Genomic DNA, 25457 nt, shown 5'->3' with positions numbered 1-25457 from the left:
CGATAAGTTAGCAATTACATACAATTATTGCAATTTCACTGAGTGTTGTGTATATTGCCTACCTTCTATTTGAAGGGGCCCCATTTATTGAAACTTTTACTGCAATAAGATTGAAATAATTTGCAATTTTTTATTGCATTGCATATTGCCTATCTTTCTAACGCATGGAGCTCATTTTTTGGATAGTTTAAAATCGGCATAAATCGAATAAATGACGTAAAAATATTGCAATGCAATGGTAGAAAAATCAAATTTCTTGCACTGTGCTACTTGGATGTATCACGATCAATATAAGGCGGTCAATCTGACAAGGCGAAGCTTCTCGTTGGCTTTCAAGAGCTCAAGAGGCAATGAGAACAGCCTGATTATGTCACATTTATGACCCCATGTTTACCGTGAGACACAGGCTACCCTCTTCTTAAACTTTGGGGGGGGGGGGGGTGTTTAAGGATTGAGCCTGGGTGGCTACCGCCACCTGGAATAAAGGTGCGAGACGCTCCCGAAATCTCCAGTTTCCAGAAAAATAAGTGGATCCTGGTTTTCCGGCGGGGACTGTGTCCCGCGCCGCACATTTGAATTCCTTAAAGCTCTCCCGCGTGCGCGCCAGTTCATCATTTCCTCTGCCAGAGCAGCGAACAGTGACTCAGTTGCCCAAGATCTACGTACTCATATGGGTCAGTCATTCCCAGAACTAAAATGAGAGTCTTCTGCGCATAACGTCAGTATTGCTGGCGCGAAAGTCAGAAAGCTGGGAATCAATGCTTTTCTGATGAGAAGGCTACTTTTTATTGATGAATCATTCAGATTTCTTACTTTTAAACCGTTTGAAGCTTATTGAGAGTCGAAAAGAACGTTTAGAAGCTTTCAGGGTTTTGCTTTGGCAGAATTTGCGTTCTTAAATTTTTAAATGATTTTTAAAGTCAGCGCTGTACAAGCCACTTTGTGGCATCAGAATTTGGAACTAAAAGAAAATGATATCTAAATTGCACAACAAAGTAAAGAAACGAAAACGGCAACTGCCTTATTTATTATAAAAATGTTAGCACCGAACATATTTACGATGTACACAATAGGTACTCTGATAAAATATTTTACAAATCAAAAATGACTTTCACAAAAAAAGAACAAAATATTTCATCACAGTATCTGAATTAACTCTTAGAAAAAAAAAAATAAAACAAGAGGTGGTGCCAATCCTCTTAAAATCTGCTTAGAGAAGTACAGAACATAAATGGAGAAAATTATAATTATAAAAATATTGAGAGCGGACTGCAACTGAGTGTATGAAACTAATAGTTGGAAATCATGTGCTGCATGCTATGCGCAAATTGATATATGATGACAATAGAGTAAATATTCTGGTTATTTTTAGGTTTTAACAAATGTTCGTTCAAAAAATGATCCCGGTAAAGACATAAAGACAATAGGACGATTATACATTAATAAACTGAAAACATTTTGGATGTAGATCAGAGTCAAAGCGGCATGTGTTGTATGTAGAATGTCCAATCAGCAAGATGAATTTAAAAATTATGGGAAAAGATATTTATTTTAAAATATCTTTGATTACCAAAAATTCGTCTTTGATTTCAAAATAACTGAACAACGAACATGAACATGAAACGCGAAGAGAGATTAACTGCTACATCAAAGTATGGAGGATCTTGCAAGTTAACATATATCCAGTAATATTGGTGAGTATGATACTTGGTTAGAAATACCTATCTTCCGACAGGGACAACATTTAAGCTGGTCAGTAAGCATACTAATAAAAAAATAAGGCAGTGACATCGGTGCAAAATGGGACTCTTGCACTGTAACTGGTGCTTTCCAGGTACTCGTTTTAGAAAGGCAGATTTGTAGGATTTCATTGACGACCAGAGTCTACCTATTTCATCGACTAATGCCTCTGTACCAAATCTTTCACAAACAAAGAAAATCGATCACCCTGTAAAAGGAGAGTAAAAAGGAAAGAGCTAATTCCTATGAGCCATTGGAAAATTAAAAAAGGAACAAAATACCCGAGGGTGAGATCAAGAAATACACAAATGTTTACAATACGCTTCGAGCTAATGCAAAACTTTCTTGCGTTAAAATGCAATTCCTGAGAAATATTAAAAAATCAGTCTTCAATGTAAGTAGAAGAGGTAAACAGCAAGAAGACTATGCGCTATCTCTAGTCTTGGAAAACTAATAGTTAATAACATTTACAATGAAAGAAAAGTCACATTGGGAAATAATAAACTAACTCTAATGGGCGCTTTCTTATGGAAAGCAAAACAAAAAATTAAAGCTAGCTACTTACACCTCACACTTCTCAAATTTTGAAAAGGCATAAGAAAATGAACAAAAGCTGATCAAAATGTTAATAACAATACAGATTTTAAACAGTGTTCAATAAAGAGATTCAAAGAAAGAATTTCTGTGAATTATTTGGACACTAAGTTCTTGATCTTTAGAATTACTGTCCAGTTACCTCTTAAGGTTTTAGTAGGCTGAAATACAAAGCTTACCTAAATTTTCAATCTTTTTCTTAGAAAATATATTCACACCCTGCAACCATAATTTTTTGGAGCCAAGAACCTTTAACCTATAAAGTGGAGAGAGCAGGTTCCAAAAGTGCTTTAAAAATTCTAGAAAAATCTAGCGAGCGTAATTTCTCCAAGGAAATATAGAGTTACTGAGCACTAGTTTTAAGGTTCAAGAATAAAGTGGGAAAAAAAACGCCAAACTTGAAGAAAACTACTGGGAATTTGAACCAATACAGTGCTGACCTTCATGACTTTACTCTTCAGCAAAACAATGTTGTGCTTGAATTACAAGAAAGAAGCCATTAGTATCAGGGTGTCTCCAGAACAGAAACTCTAGTACCTACTACAATCTGAAGTAAGAAGGAAAAGAGCTACTAAACTGTACGACCCTTCTTTTTCTGAAAACAATTTAAAATAGCAAATCAAAATTAAGACTTGTGGAGAATTGTATACACAATTAGAACATACAATATATTCTAAGCACGTCAGCGTAGCTAACGGAGCAACTATCTGTAAAAGTCAACAAGTGGTTTAATGAAGAACAAAGAGTATAATAAAGAGTATTAGGAATATAAGTTTTAAAAAAAATAATATTAATGAAAATGAGAGGAATAAATAACATTACTCCAAACGATAATAATTCAGCTAAAAATCTAAATGGATACATTTCACACACTTTTCATCTCAAAATATCCACTCTTTAGTTCTTAGAGCAGCATCCTTTTACGGTAAATAATAAGTGAAAATGAAAGTAGGGGAGACTGGAAGGGACTGCTAAATACGGTTCCTGCTATTTCAAGAAATACACGTTTAAAATTGCAAAGTTACTTTGAGCCTCTATGGCTTCAACTTTTTCTTACAAGTACAGTGACCAACAAAAAAAGAAAAGAAAAAAAATGCAAAAGGCACAAAGAGCACACAATTGACATTGAGAATATTAAATCTACTGAGTTAATACAGAAAACATCAGAAATAAATTAATATTAGGTGGTGTAGGTATAAGAGGAAAGTCATAGTGAATTACGAGACCTGGAAAAATTAAATGAACAATGATGAGGAGAAGACAGGAGAGATAAGTCAGTTGAATGGTAGCCACTAGCGACTGCCCCATCATGCTAATAAGTAAGTAAGGTAAACTAAGGTACCTTCATGAATGCGTACTTAAGAGAAAGATCCTTACGCATTCAAAAGTAAAGAATAGGCAATAACAAAAAGAACGGAATTGCAGAATCACTGGTTGTCACCTCATGTACATTTTAAAAGTTTTAAAGGACTCCCACTCACTCAGACCAGAATTTTTTTTTAAATTTTCACCAAATGTGAAAATGGAGACCTTTCCATAGAGGGCAAAAACGGGCATTATGATACAATGCATCTTTTTTTTGGGAAGGCCGTGAAAAAAAAGACACCACTGTTGTATAACCCAACATTGCCACGTCTATTGCAACTTGCATCCGAGATTTACTGTGGAGTGCATGTCTCGAACCAGCAAGGGATATAGAACCAAAGTAGCTACTCCTACTGAGAGGGGAGGGTAGGGAAGGGGGAGGGATGGGGATGGTAGAGGAGGGGATAGGAGAGGAGGGAAGGGGATAGGAGAGAAGGGAAGGGGATAGGAGAGGAGAGGGGGGGATAGGAGAGGAGGGAATGGGATAAGGAGGGGTGAGGAGTGGGAAAAGGAGGGGGAGGGTTGGCAAACACTACTGTTCCATTAACCAACGTTGATGGCAAGCACAAAATGCGGATTCGGCACGTTTTCCTTGATTAAAGAATCTTGAACAACATCTGAAGTGAGTAACTTGTACAACACAGGCGAAAAGCAGTGTGGACCAGGTCCTCCGTTTAATAAAGAAAGGACTATGATTTGACCTACATAGTAATAAACTCTGCTTGACAATAGCTTCTGAGAATATTTCAAGCTTCGGTGAATTTCTCCCTCGAATAAACTATTGTTACCTCTAATTTCGTGCATTAATTCATCAAGGAATTCACGAGTGACACCTCCTACATCAAAACCGCCTTCCTCATTGAATTTTATCAATAATTTGCAATTCCATTTCAACTCTCCACTTTTGAAAAATGCGATGGTTTGATCAAAAAGATTCTTCCGCTCCAAGTGCAGCGTCAAAGGAATCTTAGCAGTTTTTTCACTAAAAAACATTAATAGTGAGTCCGTTGACTCAAAGGATCGCTTAGAAATAGTGTCACCACTTATTAAGTGAAAAACACCAAGTTTAACAAAGAAAGGACTATGATTTGACCTACATAGTAATAAACTCTGCTTGACAATAGCTTCTGAGAATATTTCAAGCTTCGGTGAATTTCTCCCTCGAATAAATTATTGTTACCTCTAATTTCGTGCATTAATTCATCAAGGAATTCACGAGTGACACCTCCTACATCAAAACCGCCTTCCTCATTGAATTTTATCAATAATTTGCAATTCCATTTCAACTCTCCACTTTTGAAAAATGCGATGGTTTGATCAAAAAGATTCTTCCGCTCCAAGTGCAGCGTCAAAGGAATCTTAGCAGTTTTTTCACTAAAAAACATTAATAGTGAGTCCGTTGACTCAAAGGATCGCTTAGAAATAGTGTCACCACTTATTAAGTGAAAAACACCATCTTCGGCTTCAAAAATCTCGTCAGGTGCCACAACTTGCATCCGAGATTTACTGTGGAGTGCATGTCTCGAACCAGCAAGGGATATAGAACCAAAGTAGCTACTCCTACTGAGAGGGGAGGGTAGGGAAGGGGGAGGGATGGGGATGGTAGAGGAGGGGATAGGAGAGGAGGGAAGGGGATAGGAGAGAAGGGAAGGGGATAGGAGAGGAGAGGGGGGGATAGGAGAGGAGGGAATGGGATAAGGAGGGGTGAGGGGTGGGAAAAGGAGGGGTGAGGGGTGGGAAAAGGAGGGGGAGGGTTGGCAAACACTACTGTTTCATTTACCAACGTTGCCACGTCTATTGCAATGGACATGGCAACGTTAGTATATGAAACAGTGGTGTTTACCCACCCCTACCCTTCACTCCCAGTGGGAGTAGCCACTTCGGTTCTATATGCCTTGCTGGTTCAACACATTCACCGCGCAGTGAATTTTCCAATGTTGCAATAGACGTTGCAACGTTTGCTTATAAATCAGTGGTTTCTTTTCATGGCCCTCCCAAAAGCAGAGCAGTTTGGGGCTACAGGATCTTCGCTTAAATTTTTAGAAATTCTAGAAATTTGGTACAGGATTAAACTACTTTCAAGGCTACAGCTGAAGTTTGCAACAGGCTCATCGGCACAATTTTGTTCGATCAGAGTTAATCGGAGATCAGCCCTTCTGAACCTTTAACTCCTAATTCTAGACTCTCTTTAAATTGAGAATAGGTTACTATGTCGGGAATGGATATTTCGTTGTTACATGTAGAGGCTTCAGGTAGAAGGCTATTCGTTATACGGCAGAAAGGTGCTGGATATAAGCCTCCAGGTGGCAGTTCCCTGAGTCCGCAAGCAAACTTGCAAACAGCAGCCAGGGAGACGACAGATTCTCCACCTGAAATTAATACACATTCTTGTGAATAGAATCTTTGTATATTTACACCATTTGCAGTTCAGTTTAAGAGTAATGAAAATGAATCTATATACAGCAATCCAGTCCTGCTTCTCAGGCAAAAATAGCAAACCACCTTCATCAGAGCACCGTAAAAACAAGTGAGTCTATATCTTTATTTGAATTTATTTTTTTTATTTTCGGTTTCAAGTTTCATGTTTGCCATTCCTTTTCAATGTGTGTGTTTTTTTTTTTTTTTTTTTTTTTTATGTATTTAACTATTCTATTCTATTATCACCTTTGACTCGAAAATCCTCATAAACTGTGAACATTGAGTATTTAAACTAAAATTAAATAAAGCAGGAAGAATAGTTCTTAAAAAAAAGTCTTGTAATAGTGTTGATCCCCTGACATTGGTGAAAAAAGCCGATCACTTACGTTCGCAATCAGTTAAAAATCTGCGCCAATGCCTGGAAACGTTTTCCTCTTCATCTGTTGCAGCTTCAGGGTTAAACAAACGGTATAACCGTTCTGCAGTCAGGGGCAATTTCCCCGCTACAAAAACGGGTTCCATTAACGCCTTATTCTCCTCTAGCAAATCCAGAATAGGGCTCAGCCCTTCTTTAAGTTGGGTTAGTGGTTTTTCCACACGCTCTTTCAGCACGTACTCGACTGCTTCTGGAAAGTGAAACAAAATAAATGAGAATAGTGTGAGGAACTTAACTACAGGAAGCTTCAACAACTCCAAAGAGAAAAGCATATTCATAAACTTATAAAAGACGTGTTAACAAAAGCAGAAAATGAGGCTTAGAAGAACGGTTGCCTGTTAACTGAATTGAAAACATTACGAGAGATATTAACCATGTAGTGTTATTTTACATTGGATACATTCTGAGACGGAAAATTTTGAGAACAATAGTGATATGCGTGTAAAGTGCAGACACTGCTACCAAATGTTTGAGGATTTATGATTTAAGATTAAATCATGAAACATGTATCTTAAAGAGGCACACTCCTTCAATCTCAGACTAGATTGTCACAACTAACGTTTAAAAAGCTACGTTCAGTACATGCAAAATGCTTCTAACTATAAACAGGCACATATGAGATATAGACGACTGAATGTCAAGATGAAAGCCCTGTGGGTAAATTTTAAAATTTGAATCATCACTGAACAACACTTAGTGATGTGGAATGTCTTTATCTCTGTAGGATGAATAGGTCCAAAAAAAACAATATGCACTCATTGAAAGCAAAACATAACATATTTGCTGACTGTTATAAAATGAGGCAAAATAATATCTGCACTGCAAAGTTTTGCAACATCGCTTGTAGATGTTAATTTCTATGTACATTTTCTAGAAGAGTGGCTCCAGTCACATGAATGAAACAATAAGTAAGGCTGAATTTCCTGGAATTAGCCGAATTTGACTTCCAAGATTTAAGGAGTTATCAAAATAAAACTTAACAACAAGAATGTAGAGAGTTCAAAAATAACTTCTCTAAACTTGCAAATTCTGAATTTTCCCTGCTTGGGAACGGTGTCCAATTATCTGAGACATTAGGAACAGATTTTGGGTTTTCGACATAATGATCGTTGGTGCAAAGCTCTATAACCCCTTGAAATCAAAATGTACCGGTTGAAGTTGCACTGAATCAGTCTTCTACTTTCATGTTAGTAGAGTTAGTTGTTGTATTTTAAGGTGCGATTTTTAATGGTCAGGAATGTAATACACTCTTGATAAACTCTCAAATTTTTAGGTAACCTATTTTTCAAAATCGTAAAAATAGATCAATTTATCAAATTGAAGGCATACAAGTTTTCTCTTATAATGTTTAAATAAAATTATTCAGTTACAGTTACAATGGACCACTAGACAAGGTACGAATTTAAGCAATCTGATGCATGTTTCTTAACCAGAGTTTCACGTACAACACGATTAGCGCAAGGAATATTACTGAAACTAACTCCTAAGGAAGATTTCAACGTTTTTATTTCACATTGGTTACGAGGAATTCGAACTGCCCGCTCACAAGAAACTCAAAGCTCTACTTGAGTCAAATCGCGCACTACAACGGTTTCAGCAAGCTTCTCAATCGAGCAATGTTCATTCCCCACCATGTGTTGTTCAAACTATGAGCAATTTGCTATAGCTGAGCCAAAGCGTCAAAATTGAGGCTGCCAGATTTTTAAATTGCAGATACTGTCATGATAACGTATAGCGCGCGATATGAATCACGTAGAGCATTGAGTTTTCATGAGCGGGTGGTTTGAATTCACCCATCAAGAATAATTACATATCTTCGTAAGGAGTTGATTTCGGTAATTTACGTTGTGCGCATCGTGTTCTACGTGAAATTTTAGTCTTGAAACATGAATAAGAATGCTGAAATTCGTACCTTGTCTAGTGGTCCATTCACTGAGTGAGAGAATTTAAATGAATTTTGTAAAAATTATGATGTAGATGAAGGAACATACCTTTAACAACACTAATTTTGGCATCTTCTAAGGTGACTCCATCGAGTTGCTGTTCGATGCCAGCCAATTCAAACAGTGTATGTTCAGCTATTACTTGATTCAATTGAATTAGACTTTGGGCGGCCTCAGCATACTTGATGGCAAGCACAAAATGCGGATTCGGCACGTTTTCCTTGATTAAAGAATCTTGAACAACATCTGAAGTGAGTAACTTGTACAACACAGGCGAAAAGCAGTGTGGACCAGGTCCTCCGTTTAATAAAGAAAGGACTATGATTTGACCTACATAGTAATAAACTCTGCTTGACAATAGCTTCTGAGAATATTTCAAGCTTCGGTGAATTTCTCCCTCGAATAAATTATTGTTACCTCTAATTTCGTGCATTAATTCATCAAGGAATTCACGAGTGACACCTCCTACATCAAAACCGCCTTCCTCATTGAATTTTATCAATAATTTGCAATTCCATTTCAACTCTCCACTTTTGAAAAATGCGATGGTTTGATCAAAAAGATTCTTCCGCTCCAAGTGCAGCGTCAAAGGAATCTTAGCAGTTTTTTCACTAAAAAACATTAATAGTGAGTCCGTTGACTCAAAGGATCGCTTAGAAATAGTGTCACCACTTATTAAGTGAAAAACACCATCTTCGGCTTCAAAAATCTCGTCAGGTGCCACATGATTGGGATTCATTTCGAACACAGCATTCGAAGGGCCAGCCTCATTACCCATCTGGTTATGATGATCATTAACAATGACATATGTGGAACAGGAAGGGTCATCCAGATCGTCATCATCATTGTCAGATTCGAGTCGTTTTTTTTTACGAGCATCCTTCCTTGCTTTTTCCACTTCTTTCTTGTTGTTAATTTCCAAGAACTGCTGCTTCAACTCATTAGAGAGTAAATCAGCTTCCGGTGCAATATATACACATGTGGAGGTGATGCGGAATAATTCCCTTCCATCTAAACGCTTATCTGGAGCGACATTCAACGGAATGATTTCTCCTTGCACCCCTTTATCCTGAAACAAGAATCTTCGGTGTTGCAGCATTGGGAATAAACTCTCCACATGAGACAGAACCTGAGTTTCGTCCCATTCTTTCCGCCACTCGGTTGACTTATACCCGAATTTAATTTTGAAAAGGAAATTAATGGCACATTTCGTTATACGCTCCAGGTTTGGGAGGGGAAGCAAAATTGCCCGTCTATGGAATGTCGGGTGTAGTTCTGGTCTGGGCACACTTTGCTTTCTCTTGCGGCCAAAGTTCTGCCTCGAGAAAACTGGAGTAGAAGCTGGTAGAGTTGAACTGGTCGTTGGTGTCAGCTGAGGTGTAAGTATATTTGTTATTCTCAGAGGTTCTGAAAAAAATGACTGAGATTGGGAGCTCGAAGGAGTTGAGGCATAAGAAAGGACTGGAGTTGGTGAAAACGCTCTACCTGGAAGAAGTGACTGAGATAGAAGCGTAGATGAGAGATTAGAAAGCACCGGCATCTGACAAGAAACTGTGCAAGGAGGAAGTGACTGAGACTGAGGTGTTGACGAGCAGCTTGAGAGAAATGGAGCCTGTGACGAAACCACCCCTGATAGAAGCGACTGAGGCTGTGGTGTTGCTGAGGCACTAGAAAGCATCCGTGTCTGAGAAGAAACTGTGCAAGGAGGAAGTGACTGAGACTGAGGTGTTGACGAACAGCTTGAAAGAAATGGAGCCTGTGATGAAACCACCCCTGATAGAAGCGACTGAGGCTGTGGTGTCGCTGAGGTACTAGAAAGCACAGGAGTCCTTGAAGAAACTGTGACTGCGGGATATTGTAGAGAGAGGGGTGTTTGCTGTGTATTTGATATCGAAGCCGGAGAAGCAACTGGAGACGATCCAGCGGCTGCGGGAGGTGGCAAAAGCCCTGTTCCATTATCAGTGCCGATTACCGCCTGTGGAGAGGTTGAACTTGTTGATGGGGCAGGTTGGACTGCTTGTCTGGCAAAATAAGTGGCCAAACATTCCTGCAAGTATGCCTGCAGGTCAGCCATCTGCGCAAAAAATAAATAAGTAAAATTAAAAAAAAAACCAAAAATGAAAATAATGAAGGAACAAAAGATATTTCCTTTCTTTAAAATCCAGTAAAAAAACCATAACTGCAACAAAATAACCTTAATACCAACCAAAATTTTATCATGTATTTTCATTTTACAAAACTAAACATGGCTGTTATTTTTCAACAGTTTGTCCTCAAAACTCCATCTTTGTCTCAAAGTCAGCACGCCCTTATATTTTCAGACTGCGGTTTGTCATCCTGGTGCTTCAAAGAGTTTTTATAAATTCGAATTTTCTTCTCATAAGGAGCAAATTTATTGTTGGTAATGAGGTGATCTATTGATACTGAATTGGAATTGGAAATTAAATTTAAATTGACCTCTGATAAATGCACCTTGGAAAGTTTTTAAATAGGGACCAAAAATCTGATTTTCAGCAATTTCTTGCAAAATTTTATAATTCTTGCAGCACCTAGTGTAGAGGTGGTTTTCTATTCCTGCGAATTTTTTCTGGGATACGATATAAGGATTCAGTGAACTTTCTTCCAAAAGTCTTGGGAAATAGACTTCGAAGAAATGCTGGAGACGAAAAATTTGAAGGGCACTGAGGGAAATAAAATCATGCGATTAAATTTGAACAATTGAAGTTAAAACTGATATTAAGTAGATTATTTTAAACATGATATATATTTGTAATTAAATTTTGAATCCGAAAATGGGTTTCCTTCGACGAGGTTATTCAGGGTGTCTACAAGATTTTCAAAATGAAATTCCCTGACAATTCCAGGTTTTCCATGACAAAAAATGACAAAATTCCCTGACTTTTTGGGTTTAGCCATACGATGAACTAGTTAGAAAATATAAAAAAAAACTATCCTTAGGAATGACCCCGTAAAGTCATATTCTGAATTACCATGGCGTTGGAAGGAGTTGAGTAATACTTTTGAAAGGAACGAGATCCTAAATACTCAAAATAAAGCTAATTTCAAAATGGTAAACTCAGACTAAAATTCACCTTCAAAATTTAATTTTTAAGCTCTATTACGCTCTCTTTGTGACATATTGCCTCGTATACTTTTGAAAATTCAAACTATAGTTCACCCTGGTGGTTTCATATATTGTCATATTACTTAGTGTCCTGAAAAAACAAGTCTCTTTTTCTTAAAATATAAAACAAGAGTTGTAAATGTGCCTAACTCAGGTAGATTTTGCTATAATCAAGAGGAAATATGAGTCTCTTCTCGATTTTCGATAAATTTCCTTGATTCGGGGTTTTTTTTTTTTTTTTTTTTTTTTTTTTTTTTTTTTTTAAGGTCAATTAATTCAGTGGATTCCAGAACCTATTGTTGGTATTGAATTTGTCTTATACTCAACAAGCGTTGGCTCGTTAGAATATAATCCACCAATAATATTTCTACAAGGTGGATGCACCAGTTGTGAATATGATGATTTAAGAACCAGAAAAATTTCACGCAAAATGCAGTTGACATTAAATATTTCTTTACTTAGTTAAAGAAAAACTAAAATTCTAGCACTTTCATTAAATTTCCTAACTTATTGAAAAAATTGATTAACCATCTGCTCAAAACTTAGTTTCCTATCATTATTTACTGTAATTTTCTGCTGTTAGCAAGTTAACTTTATTCAAATCTATTTAGTCTATCTTGCCATTTGGCATGAATTAAGTACATAAATTAAATAGGGCAGATCGATTCGATCTTTAAAGTTAGCGAACACACATTAGTGAACCTAGCGGCCGTGTTGCAAACTGGTTGAACAGAGCAGTTTACCTTATCAGCCACACGAGCGCGCTACTCGGCCAATTCGGCAGTGACGAGCAAAAATAGCCGCGAAATGTTCGAATTGCGAAAATTCCCTGACTTTCACCAGTTTTCGATCGAATTCCCTGACTTTTCCCGGTTTTCCAGACAGTGATCAAATTCCCTGATTTTTCCCGGTTTTCCAGACCTGCAGACACCCTGTTATTACAGTGGAATTTTGCAGCTGAAAACGTGTGATAGCATGGAGCATAGAGAAAAAACAGGACATGATTACAAGTTAAGGATTTGCAACAACCGATGTCATAAGCTTCAGACAAAAATCGGCAGGGGTGTTGCAGGGAGTCAAATTTTTCCGAGTACTCAATAGAAAATCAAATTTTAAGCAATTTTTTTGTTTTAAAATTTTTTCTATAGACCCACCGTTTCCGATATATTTGCAATCACAGCTGTACCAAGTAAAGTAACGTGTCAGATTGACGAGCAAGACGGCTTCGAAAGTTAACTCCCGATCACCTTTGTTTTTTCTCTAGGAGCATGGATCATATGGCACGAGATTGACAGAGATGTCTGCAAAAAAGGAGAAAATAAATTTGAGACAAAGATGAAGTGGACGTATTTAGGCGAAAAGGAACTATATTCAAGAGGAAAGATGGAGTGTGCTCGTTTTTGCTCGGGCGATAAGAATGCATAGGAATTGTTGCTGCAACAGTGACGTCAGCAGCGGCAAAGTAGCAATAATTCCCATGCATTCTTATCACGGAGTCCAATCCCCTTGGCTCATGAGTTAGCGCTCAGTTTCTTTTGATTTAATGTAAAATTCGGCTTTTCCACTTTGTCAAAAGGAACTATATCCACTTTTATATTGTTTCTTATGCAGCTAACAAAGAGCATACCCCATCTTTCCTCTTGGATATAGTTCCTTTTCGCATTAATACGTTCAAGTTTTTAGGACAAACTGTTGAAAAGTAACAGGCATGAAAAGTTTTGTAAATCGGAAACAAATAATCAAATTTATATTGAGAGTTTGAAACTAATTTCCTTATTATGATGTATTTAATTGTAGAATGCTTAATACTTTGTCCTTCAAGAAAGTCCCGACACAAGATTATGAGTTTGCTAAAGCTTAAATGTGATAATTTAATTAAAGTAAAACAAATCTATAAAACTTCTATGCATTTGAAAAGTATCTGGTGGATAACCGGAGGCAACAGATGGCAAACAGACTCCCAAAGACTAAAATCACGTGTCTGGACTGACAAAATAATCAAGCGCAGAGGAAGGATGAGCAGGTGGAAATTTGAAGGAAATCTTTCAGTATTTTTCGAAGACAGATCAATAAATAACTTTAATTTCTGAAAATTTCTCCCAGCTTTCAGGTGTATTAAGGGGCTCCTAAGGTTTACCATATTTTCTCGCAACAACGAAGTATTAAGAATTACAGAGAGGGAAAATGGTTGCTTTAACTTACAGGATCAGCTACAGATGACAGTTAGCTTGTGTAGCGCATATCAGGCGTGGAGAGAAGGATAATTTTCCAGTCCAATTACTTTTTGTGTGGAATCTGCAAGGTGTAAGGAAATGATAACATATTCCACATTTGGATGTCGTTGGGGTCATTTGGGCAGAGGAAAATCACTCTTTATTCTATCCTGAATAGTTTCAATTCAGTATTAGCAGTGGTGCTGCGAAAGGACAGACCTTGAAATCTAGTAAGGTGATTAGATACTTGATAGTCGTTCAGTTTGGTACTTACTTATCAAATGTCTGGGCGAATTGGAGAGAAACCAGGACAGAGTGATAGGAGGCAAAGCTGTAATAAAGACAGAAACAAGGTTAAGTAATAATGTTGGAAGCATGTCAGCAAATGAGAGGAGCAAATGATTTTAATAGACATATTACGATAGGAGCAAATCAATACGAACAAGAAATTTGAAGAAAACACCAACTGGGATATGATTTGCAAATTCAAGTATTTGCACTTTGATAAGTACCAGCACTGCTCATACATATAGTTAGTGATCGTTTTTGTGTGAAGGGTCTGATGTCAGTCATTGGCTCTGATTGAGCACGACTCAAAAGGCTTAAATACGTAGAATCAATGGCATGATTGAGGTGATTGAAACAATACTGAACTTTTGTTCGGACATACGATAAGGAAGTTTTGATGTGTGTACATGTGTGTTAAATTAATCTCTTTCACTCATGTCTAAAGATGTTTTTAAAGTAATGAGGTGTGATTAACTATGCTGCCATGCAACGCAAGAACGCCGTAACTCCACTGCCGCGCGAACCGAGAAAATGACTCTCAAAGTTTTCATCCTCTCCTTTAATCCCTTTTGACATTTTTGAAGTTTTTTTCTGTCATTTCGCTTCTTCACACACTTGTGTGTCTAACTACATAAAAACATTGTGCGAAAGGCGACTATTGCTCTCAATAATGCTCCAATCTCTCCAAATCCAGGAGCATCAAGCACATGATTAACTTTCACTTGCATTCAATTCATACCCCAACCCTTATTTTGCTCATAGTTGCCTAATTCCTTCATACCCCTTCTTAAAAGTAATGTCCCAGATTGCCAGAGTTTGTTGAAATTCCTACCCACCCTTTCATAAAAATATAATGTCCAATATTTCCTGACCTTCTTTTAAAATAATCTGAATGCAGAATTTGCACGCAAATTTTTTATTGCTTCATCTGAAAGTGCTTAAGGAGCTGATTTCACAGTGTTTTTTATAATTTTTTTCTGATATGAGAAATAGTGTCAAAATAGATTTAAAAGTGAGAAAATGCACCGCCTAGTGACGTCATCTGGTGGCATTTCCCATTTAAACACATATATTTTAGCAGAATCGGTTATTTTGTCTTATCTCCTCTAATAATTGCTCAATTTGTGAATGAAGGGTACCTCTCCATGTTCAGTTCACTCAGTAGATTCCACTTAAACACGAAATTTATCAAATTTCAGACCCTTGCAAATTCTCAATTCACTGAAGGGATTGATTAGATTTTCCAGATCGCTTCGATGGAATAAGGAATTGGACCACATTTCCCAATAAAGAACTACTATTTCTGCTCATCCATAAAAAAATATCTGCATAGGTAAACAAATGGCACTTAGTTTTCTTCTAAAATGAGCTATAAATAGCTTTCTTTAGCAAAAATGTGGTCCAATTGTCGATTAAGCAAATCGTGAATTTTATAAAATGTAGGTAATATATAATTTGAAGATGCAATCAATGATCAGCCCAATGATTCCATAGAAGGACTAAACCGCCAAAGAGAGATTCTAATCAGGAATTTATTATTTAATTGTTCTTTCTATCTATAAATATTTTACGCAAAACTATTTATAAATAATTCAGTAAAGGGTATACTGAATCACAGATATCACCAAGGGATCCGAGTAGAATGTTATTTTTATGGTTAATTCAAGAGAGTTATCAGCATTTCGATTCAATATTTTCCGTGAGAACAATTAGAATTTAAATACGAAGAACTGAAGAAAAAGTTAAAAATTTAAAATGTGTTCTGTTCAAATATTTCTGTGTGTTCCGTTCAAAATTTCAATTCAAATTTCACATTCTTGACAATTCAATGACAAGATTTTTTTAGTTCTTTTCGGCATTTTAAATTTAACACTAAATGTTCTCGTGAAAACATTGAATAAAACACAGAGAATCACACCTAAAATACGTAGAACGGTAACGCGGGCACACACATTTGCCGAAAACACAGACCGGTGGACGGGACGGGTGAAGAAGCGGCGAGCGCAGCTAGGTAAAATCGTGCTAACTGGCGGAAAACACCGATCGCTCCCAAGCTAGAACGTCGCAACCGCCGCGTACACAGTGAGAACGCGGCTCACCCATGCAGCGCCGCTGGATGAGCCGCGTTCTTGCTGTGTACGCGGCGGTTGCGGCGTTCTTGCTGTGTCGAGGTAGCCAGTTCGGTGGATGTACGGCAAGCGCGGGCTCTTTATTTCGGAAACTAACGGTGATATCAGAATTTTGACCTCAACATTAAATTTCCCGTACCTCAATTACCCCATTTTCATATCTAACTCAATTTTTTCGAATTTTGGAGTTACGGCGTTCTTGCGTTGCACGGCAGTATGGCAGCATTACCGTAAACCTTACAGACAAAAATATAGAAAATAATGAGTTGCACGAAAAATCCAATATTGTACGTCCACTTCCACGAAAAAAAATTGCGAAAAAGCGAAAAATGGACAATACAGTGATGAGAAGTTTTTATATGATTAAAAGATTAGAGTGATTGCCATCTACAGATCACCAAGCTCTAATGTAAATGATTTCCTAGACAGGTTAAATAAAATGCTTGATAATGTAAGTCTGAAAGAACAACTAATTATCGCTGGAGATTTTAACATAAACCTAGACTCCGGATGTAACGATAAACATGTTAGGGATTACTTGAATATCATGAAAGAGAATGGCTGTAAGTATACAGTTTCAGAATACACCAGAATCACGGAAACAACCGCTAGTAAAATAGATAATGTATTCACGAATGTGCCATACAAACTTGTTCAGTCTAAAGTCCTAGAAAACGCCCTATCAGACCACCTTGCTATTGAATCCAACATATGTACTGAAAACTTTGTAAAAACGTCTCCTGAGAACGGTTTTTTTATGAGAAATCATAACGATCCGCTTGCTAAAAGTTCGTTCGCCAATTTTATTATCGACACCTACAATTCCGACCTTGGTAAAAATGCCGAAGAATTCTTTACTTCTATCTCACACCAACACAATCTATACTTCCCTGAGAAATTTAAAGCGATCAAAAATAGGAAAAATGTCATAAGTAGAAAAGAAAGAAGAATTCATTATCATAAAATAGCAGAGATAAGTAATAAGATGAAACAATTAAAAAAATCTCCTGAATTTGATAAGGAAGTTTATAAACAATATAAAAACGAGCAAAAAGACATGAAAAGGAGGTATAAAGAAAAAATTTTAAGGGAAAAAGCTAGTCAGGTAACGGACAGATTAAATAAATCTGAAAACATGGCAGACATCGTGGTCCGTCATAAATGAAGAAAGAAAAGAAAAAAATAGTAGAAAAAGCATAAATAAAATAGAATACAAGGGCGAGATTTTTGAAGATCCTGTTAACATAGCAAATAAATTTAATGAGTATTTTACCTCAGTTATGGGAAAATCCTATACTTCACAAATTGAACATAAAGACTTTGATAATATAATGAGTGTCAATGAAATATTTGAACTGAACAAAACCGATGAATACCAAGTGGAAGAGGCAATAAACAGCCTTAAAAACAAAAAATCCCAAAGCCACGATGGATTGAGTAACATGACGGTAAAAATGTTCAAATCAGCACTTACTCCACCCTTGAATCTTCTCATAAATAAATCCTTCTCAGAATGTTCGTTTCCAGAATCGCTAAAAATTAGCAAAGTGTCACCTCTATTTAAACAAGGCGCCAATGAAATCTTGAGCAATTACAGACCCCTGTCCTTAGTGTCCCCCTTATCGAAGGTGTATGAAAAAATAGTGGTGAAGCAAATTTCTCGATTTTTAAGAAAGCATAAAATTCTCTATGAGCACCAGTACGGCTTTCGTGAATCACTCAACACAGAGGCAGCAATACAGAAATGTCATGATGTACGAGGTCTGTTAGATTAGAAACCGGATTTTGGTCATAACTAGCCTATTGTGCGTCCAAATTAAGTTTTTTTGATCTTTCCTGATAGCTGGAAATATACTTAAGAACGCTGCGTTCACAGATTTGAAAAATCTTAATTAGCCTCGTTGGTATGTGGCTTCAAGTACGGCAACCTCATGGGTGTTTTGCGATTTTTATATTTGACCGAACTTGTCTCTCTTTTTTCGGTCTTGCACTAAATTTTTCAATCCACAAGGATGATTGGAGTTTCGTCTCCGTATCTTAGCCGTACCCTCAAGTATTATCACCGAAAATTATCCTATTCAAAAATGTAGGATCATTGTTAGAACGTTCAAGCAGCTACAGGTAAATTAACATTTGGTTGGATTTTGTTCAACGGACAACAATCAAGGGGCAAGTGTACTCTGAAACTCTATGCATGTCTACATATTCTATCAAAATTGTATGTACAGAGCCTTCAGAAATATTACACTGTTCAGCAAGCTCGAAACGACCATTTTCGAGACTTTTGCCCGCACTTCTTCCACGTGACAAATGTTAGTTGCCGTTGATGGTCGATTCCCATGCTCCTCAACTTCAACGAACTCCTGACCAGTTTTAAATCGTTTAACCCACTCAAAATAGTGAGAAAAACTCATATAATGATCTTGGTAAACATTACTTAGCATACCAAAAGTTTCGGTACAAGGTATACCGAGCTTGAAACAAAATGTAATGTTAAATCTTTGCTCTGTCAGTGATCGTATGATGAAAATCGCAAAACGCACCTGACTTCCTCGTATTCAAGATGACACAGAATAAACACTGATCAAAATAAACAAAATCTGTGAACGTAGCATTCTTTAGTATGTTGTCAGCTATCAGAAAAGTCTAAGAAAACTGAATTCGAACGCACAGTAAGCTAGTTATGACCAAAATCCGGTTTCTAATCTAACAGACCTCGTATTACTCACTGATAGAAAGAAACACAAATATTCAGTCATAGTTGCGGTTGACCTTAAAAAAGCATTTGACACAGTTCGATTTGATCTGCTAATGTATAAACTAAAACGAAAAGGATTCAGTGAGAAATTTTTTAAATGGCTAGAAAGCTACTTGGTGGGGAGGACTCAGTACGTTGAAATCCAAGTTGGTAATAAGAAATTCAAATCAAAGAAGTTGTTAGTACTGGGTGGTGTTCCACAGGGATCTGTGATTGCTGCAATTCTATTTATTTTATTTGTTAATGATATAGCTACATATTTTAAAAGGAAGATTACATTGGAAGCTCTAAAATCATTACTCTTAATCCTACTATTCGCTGATGACATCCTAATGGTTGTCTGCAGTCAATGTCTAGAGAATCTCGAAAAAGACACCTATGTACTCATGAATTACTTACTTCAATGGTGCAAAATTAACTTCCTGAATTTTAATGAAGAAAAGACAGTATTTATGCTGATACATACTAGAATTAAATGTAATTGGAACTTCAATATATTCGTGGATGAAAGGCAATTAGAAGAAGTAAACGCACTAAAATATCTTGGACTCAACCTTGATAATAAATTAAACTTTGAAATGCATTGTGACAAAATAAGATCTAAAATAGCTTCGTCAATTTTTGTCCTGAGGATGTTAAGTAAATTCTGCGATAAAAAACTTCTTCTACTAGCCTATCACGCACTAGTCGAGTCTCATATAAATTACTGTATCAATACTTGGTCATGCGCGAGTAATAAACAGATAGAGAAAATCTTTATTCTCCAAAAAAAATCAATCAGAACCATTCTGAAACTGAAGCAAGATACATCATGCCGAGAACACTTCATAAAAAATGAGATATTGACATTACCGGCCAAAATAATTATGAGTCACTTAAAATTACTGGCTAAAAGGCTGAAGGGAGATAAGGCAGAGACACATGGGTATGGCACAAGATATCACCAATTTAGCAGTTTATCAAAGAACGACACATACCTAACAAAGGCATGGAAATTCTTTGATAAATTGCCAAATATTATACAGGAAAGCATATATAGTCCAACATTCGGTAAGCTGGCCACAAGGCATTTGATTGCAAAATGCCCGTACTCAATCAATGAATTTTTGAATGTCAATGAATGAATTTAAGAGGATTTGTATGTAAATATGTTTATACCTATCAGTACCTTTATTTAGAATGACGTTTTTGTGAAGCCAAATGTGCAAAAAGCAAAAGAATAAATAAATAAAAAAAAAAAATATACCTTTGTTAGGACCAGGTTGTTAAACTGAACTATCCACTCCTGCTCGGCATGCTTCCCAAAACTACAGTAGTATGAAAAGGATGATGATTAGACTACACTTGAAACGCTGGTGGCTTCTGGGACTCAGTAAAAACCTAGGAATTAATGAGAAGAGTAATTAAGGTTACTTTAATTCTGAAGACGGACATGATATACTTAATGGGTCACTAAATTATGAACGAATCTTGACTTGGGAATACACTTTTACAGGGTGACTTGTGCAAGTATTGTGTCTACAGGGTGTTTATTTTTTTTCATTTTGGGAAATCATGATTTTTCCTGATTTTTTACTGATGAATCTTTATTTCATAAATTTTCCAAATCCTGAACAAAATTTGATTTTTTGCGGAGAAAAATTAAAATTTCTGCATAAGAGTTTGCAAAGATAGAACTGTGAAATCAAGTTCTAAGGATTAAAAGCAAGTGGGAATCAATGAAAATGTAAATAAATACTTATGAACGACTCAATTGGCGATTCAGCCACAAAAACAATTAAGGTTGAAAAATAATCGCTCATACTTACAAAAAGATGGCTAGCATTTTTGTTTACATTTTACTTCTCACGTCAGATCTCATGTGATCAGCAGGGTAGACATGTGAGATCATTTCAATAATAAAAAAAAACGAGAATTGTATAATCATTTCAAAATTAATCGATAATTGGTCCAAATAATCGATTTAATCAATATAATCGAAAATTTTGCTTTGACCGCTAAATCCCATATTTTTACTGCAAAAAATGCAAATTGTGTGATGCGAGTTTTTATTTTACTTTTTGACAACAAAAATATGGGACTAGCATGGAATTTCCTCTTTAAAAATTGCTAATGATTAGGGAATAAACTGCATTTTGGTCAAGGAATTGAAGAATTATCAGGGTTTTCATTTTTGAAAAGTATGTTGAACGCCCTGAATTTTTTGTAATTATTTTAATGTTAATTCGTCTCATTCAGTAGCTATGATTTACGACTGTTATGAAAAATTCTGAAGTATACTTACTTAATCTGAAAATTTTGTAGCGAAAAGAGTTCAATTCGATTGCTGTAGTGCTAAACCAGGTATCTCCATTGCGGTGTTCTAAAATGTCTGCCCTTATTTTATTTATTCAAAGAGAATTAAGTGATCTGTTTTAACTTGAATTATACAGAATATTCTACTAGTAGAGGAGTAAAACAAGAAAGTTTTCGAGAAATTAAGTTGACTAGTTTTCGAAAGAAAAAATGAAGTGTGACAGGATGTTTGAGACGCCGCAATGGAGATACATGATTTTGTACTTTGGGAATCGTACCACAGCTTGAGTATTTGAAATAATTATTTTCAGTTTCTATTTTCTTCTAGAAGTTTTAAATTTTTCCATAATGAATTCTTTTAATGAATTTGCTCTGATTTGTCTCAGTAATTGTTTCTCATTCAAAACTCAGAAGCATACGGTACCCTAGGATTTCAATTTGAACGCTGCAACAATTTAAAGAAATGCAAATGAACCTAATTTTTTTAATGGCTAAATCTCTCTGAAATAATGAGTTTACTTTTCTTAAATGGATCATTTAGCAGAGGAAATAGATTCATTCTCCCATTCAAAAGTTATCCAATATTGAATTTTTTAAGGATGAACATGAAAATCCATCAAAAAGAGCTTCCAATTGTCAATTAATTCAACATGGATAATTAATCAGTCAAATAATATCGATTTATCATTAATCGATTGAATCGACATCGAAATCACACAATTATTTTTGGATTAATCCCATATGTCTAGACAGGGTAGCTAGTGCTCCTTACATTGTGCTCTTTTGATACCCACATGGAATGGGGTTATTGTATGTTGGGACCAAAGTCAAGGGCCCAAATCTTGTTGATTTATGATACGACATCAAGTTGGGAAACGTAACTTTACAGTTCAGCTTTTACGTACCTATGTTAGGCCCATGTGCGCAAACTGAACTATCCACTCCTGCTCGGCATGCTTCCCAAAACTACAGTGGTATGAAAAGGATGATGACTGGACTACACTTGAAACGCTGGTGGCTTCTGACACTCAGTAAAAACCTAGGAATTAATGTGAAGAGTAATTAGGGTTCCTTATTCTGATAGACGGACATGGTATAATGGGTCACTAAATTATAAAAGAATTTTGACTTGGAAATAGACTTTTACGGCTGGGTTGTGTAATTATAGTCTTTAGGCTACCTACGTCGGATCTCATGTACTCCACAGGGTAGCTGGTGCTCCGTATATGGTGATCTTTTGATATGCACATGGACCGGTGTGAGATTGTTCTTAGGACAAAATTAACAGGCCCAATTCTCGTTGGTTCATGATTAGCAGCATGTTAGGAAACGTAACCTTTAAGTTGAACTTATTGCCGCAAAAATTTAACGTTTCACTCAAGTATCATGCAAATTGAGCTTCCTTACAGCAGGGTCAAGGCATCATGAGTCCCTCTCAGGTGGAAACAATTAATCAGCGATTCAGTGACAAAAAGGAAATTGTCGCTGCAACTTTCAATTGTGGGTTAGTTAGCAGAGGAGGTTTGGTCTAAGTACTGTACGGCACCACTCATCAATGATGAGCTCTTGACAGAATGTAATAATCTGTGAAGTGTGGCGCGTTGGTTATTCAGAGCTTATAAGAGATTGACACTCCTCAACATATGATGACTGAATTCTAACCCACCTTGTCAAATTCAGATTTGGGTCCTTCGAGTCTCAAAACACAGTTAGATGTGAAACGGGAACTTTCTTTAGAAATGGAGATTGGGCATTCCGAAGGGACGAATGTTGCATGGAATATGGATGGGTTCTTTTCCCGGACACACATCTTTCTGAGGGGACCAGAAGGACCTTGTCCATGTCTGAGTTTGTTTTACAGTCAGCGAATGTAGTTGAGTTGTAGTTAGATGATAGACATGGTTCTTACCTTAAAGTATGTAGAGGAAGAGGCGACGGCGACGTAAAGTGCAGGCAGCGGCTACAGCAAGACGAGGATCACGAAGATGAATAATTTGGCGGTAAAATCCCATCCTTCAGGCTTTCAGGCTTCCAAGTCCAATTACTCAACAAACTTAACACAATATATTAAATACCCGAGAGTGCTCCAAGTTACCGTTGAAAATTTTTAAGTACGTACTCTCCTCTAAGTTCTAACCTATAAATTCTTCTGTGGGTGGACAGACGTCAACCAATGAAATGGACGGGTCGCGTATACACACAGAAAAAATCTAGAGTTCCGTCACTCTGATTGGATGTTGACGCACACGTGCAGTGTTTTTTCATAGTGCAAACCGAAATTTTCCCTATCATTTTTTTGAGGGACGTCGTATTTCCGATTTTAAAGGGAGAGGTTTACGGAAGTGCTGCCATACAAATCTGTTCCGCGCGCGGAATTTTCGATGTATCGATTCCTGCTCGCCGCCGGCGCGGCGCTCCGAAATCTGTTCCGCGCGCAGAATTTTCGATACATCGATTCCTGCTCGCCGACTGTTTTTTCCGGCGCTACACCAGAAAATAATTCCGCGCGCCACTTTTTCGATTTATCGATTTTTCTGCGCGCGGAGAATATTATCTCTCTTTTGAACGATTTCCATTATCGATCCTCTGCGTGCCCCTGCCGTATGTGGGTCGTGTAAACAAACGCAGATTGATAACACAAATGATCCAAACAATTCGAAATCTCTTAATTTTAATTAATTTAAATCCATTTTCGACTTCAACCAAGCATTTGGCAATAATATTCATCGTATTTTACAACCTGGAGCCACGGCCTATCGGCTCATTTTAAGGTGCATTCTGAAAATCAGTTTTACAAGTCCAATGTCCAAACCCAGACTTTCTTCTTTCCCTTTTTTTTAACCATTCTCTTTTCACTTTCGCCTCAAATCAAATGTTTTGCAGTTTTTTTATCTTAAGTAAGTGGTCCTGAATTCATTCAAGAGTTAGAAGTTCACGATTTATTTAGTATTATAGCCTTTTGACCTCTTAAGCTTTATCGATATGATCTCATGTAGTTCGAGGTTTCTTTGGCCCAAACCAAGTGATTACTTACACATCTGATGTGAGTCTTATGGCTCTTCAAATTCGCAGTGTAGAATTAAATCAGAGACTACAGTTACTTAATCCAGTTCTGCTCTCTTGTTCAATGTTTGTCATAAGTGTTTGTTCGTGTCTGTTCTTTATAAGTGACCACTGTAGTGCATATACACAGTTATGCTATCGGTACAGGTATTATTTCTTGTTTTCTACAGTCAGGACTTTCTCTTAAGCGCAATAATTTACCAAAGAAATTCACCTAGTTGCGTAAATAATTTGGTGTATAGATATTCTGTTAATGTCTCCTTGCGGTGATGCAAAGTTTCTGAGATCTGTCATAAGTGGATTTTGCATTTAGACGGTCACTCTTGCCTGATAAAATTACTGCTCTAGCAGCTTCAAATTTATACTTTGATCTCTGATTCATCACTAAATGACACTCGTGCGGTGTCATTTATCTTTAATCAGTTCAAAGCTATTTCGACAATGAATCATCAAAGGTCCGATCGAAGAAGGAATTTTCTGGTGAGTGCTGCGGCTGAACCGACATCACAACTCAACTTTCAAAAGCATCAACTTATAAAAATTTATGAGGAAGTGGTAATCGTAAGTGGAAATCATGGTAGTGCTCGCTTCTTTCTTAAGCAAATTGTGCGCTCAAAATTTCAAAATCTACTCACCTGCATGTATATTTGAAGAGGAATACGACATGATATGTAGCAGGCTACACTTCATCTATTAATAATACGTAAATTTGTCTTCAGAGCATTCTTAGGAAACTTCCACAATTTTTAGTTTTGTTCCTGAGAGAAAATTTTGAGATGACTCTGCTGGTATTCCCAGTGTCTTTTCAGAAATTTTGTACTTCGTAGGTATCATCAAATACTTAAGTATCAACAGATATTGTACAAGATAGAAAATTTATTTGAGGATTCCTGCTAGTATGTTGTGTTTCCTGCAGCAACAAGGCTCATCACATTTCATGGAATGAAGTAATCAAAAACTACTTACTAACCTACAGCTTGGTCAGTTTCATGTCTTTCTAGAGTGAAGAAAATATTTTTTTTCTCTCTATTTAAGAATTCAGGGTGAATCAAACCTGTCCAACAAAAATTTTAATAAAATGCCTTTGTTCA

The 25457-nt window shown here is 36.7% G+C and overlaps 1 protein-coding gene across 3 annotated transcripts; it reads right to left on the bottom strand.

The window, feature by feature from the left end:
• Nucleotides 1–996: 996 nt before the first annotated feature.
• LOC109030915 (uncharacterized) lies at nucleotides 997–23652 on the bottom strand. 3 transcript variants are annotated; one of them, XM_019042139.2, is made up of 8 exons: nucleotides 23213–23652; nucleotides 22209–22342; nucleotides 20255–20388; nucleotides 13823–14164; nucleotides 12775–12921; nucleotides 8545–10570; nucleotides 6504–6743; nucleotides 997–6068 (listed from the first exon to the last, which is right to left on the bottom strand). In XM_019042139.2, the coding sequence occupies exons 6-8, from the start codon at nucleotides 10568–10570 to the stop codon at nucleotides 5836–5838; spliced, it is 2499 nt and encodes an 832-aa protein (XP_018897684.2). In that variant the 5' UTR covers nucleotides 12775–12921; nucleotides 13823–14164; nucleotides 20255–20388; nucleotides 22209–22342; nucleotides 23213–23652; the 3' UTR covers nucleotides 997–5835. The 3 variants fall into 3 exon arrangements, with proteins under 3 accessions (XP_018897684.2, XP_018897682.2, XP_018897683.2); XM_019042137.2 differs by having other exon boundaries at nucleotides 14108–14164; XM_019042138.2 differs by lacking the exon at nucleotides 12775–12921 and having other exon boundaries at nucleotides 14108–14164.
• Nucleotides 23653–25457: the final 1805 nt, after the last annotated feature.

The sequence above is a fragment of the Bemisia tabaci genome, chromosome 1 (genome assembly GCF_918797505.1).
Source record: "Bemisia tabaci chromosome 1, PGI_BMITA_v3".
NCBI classification, from domain to species: domain Eukaryota; kingdom Metazoa; phylum Arthropoda; class Insecta; order Hemiptera; family Aleyrodidae; genus Bemisia; species Bemisia tabaci.
Note: the sequence above shows the minus strand (reverse complement) of the source record. Positions and strands in the feature narration are given on the sequence as shown.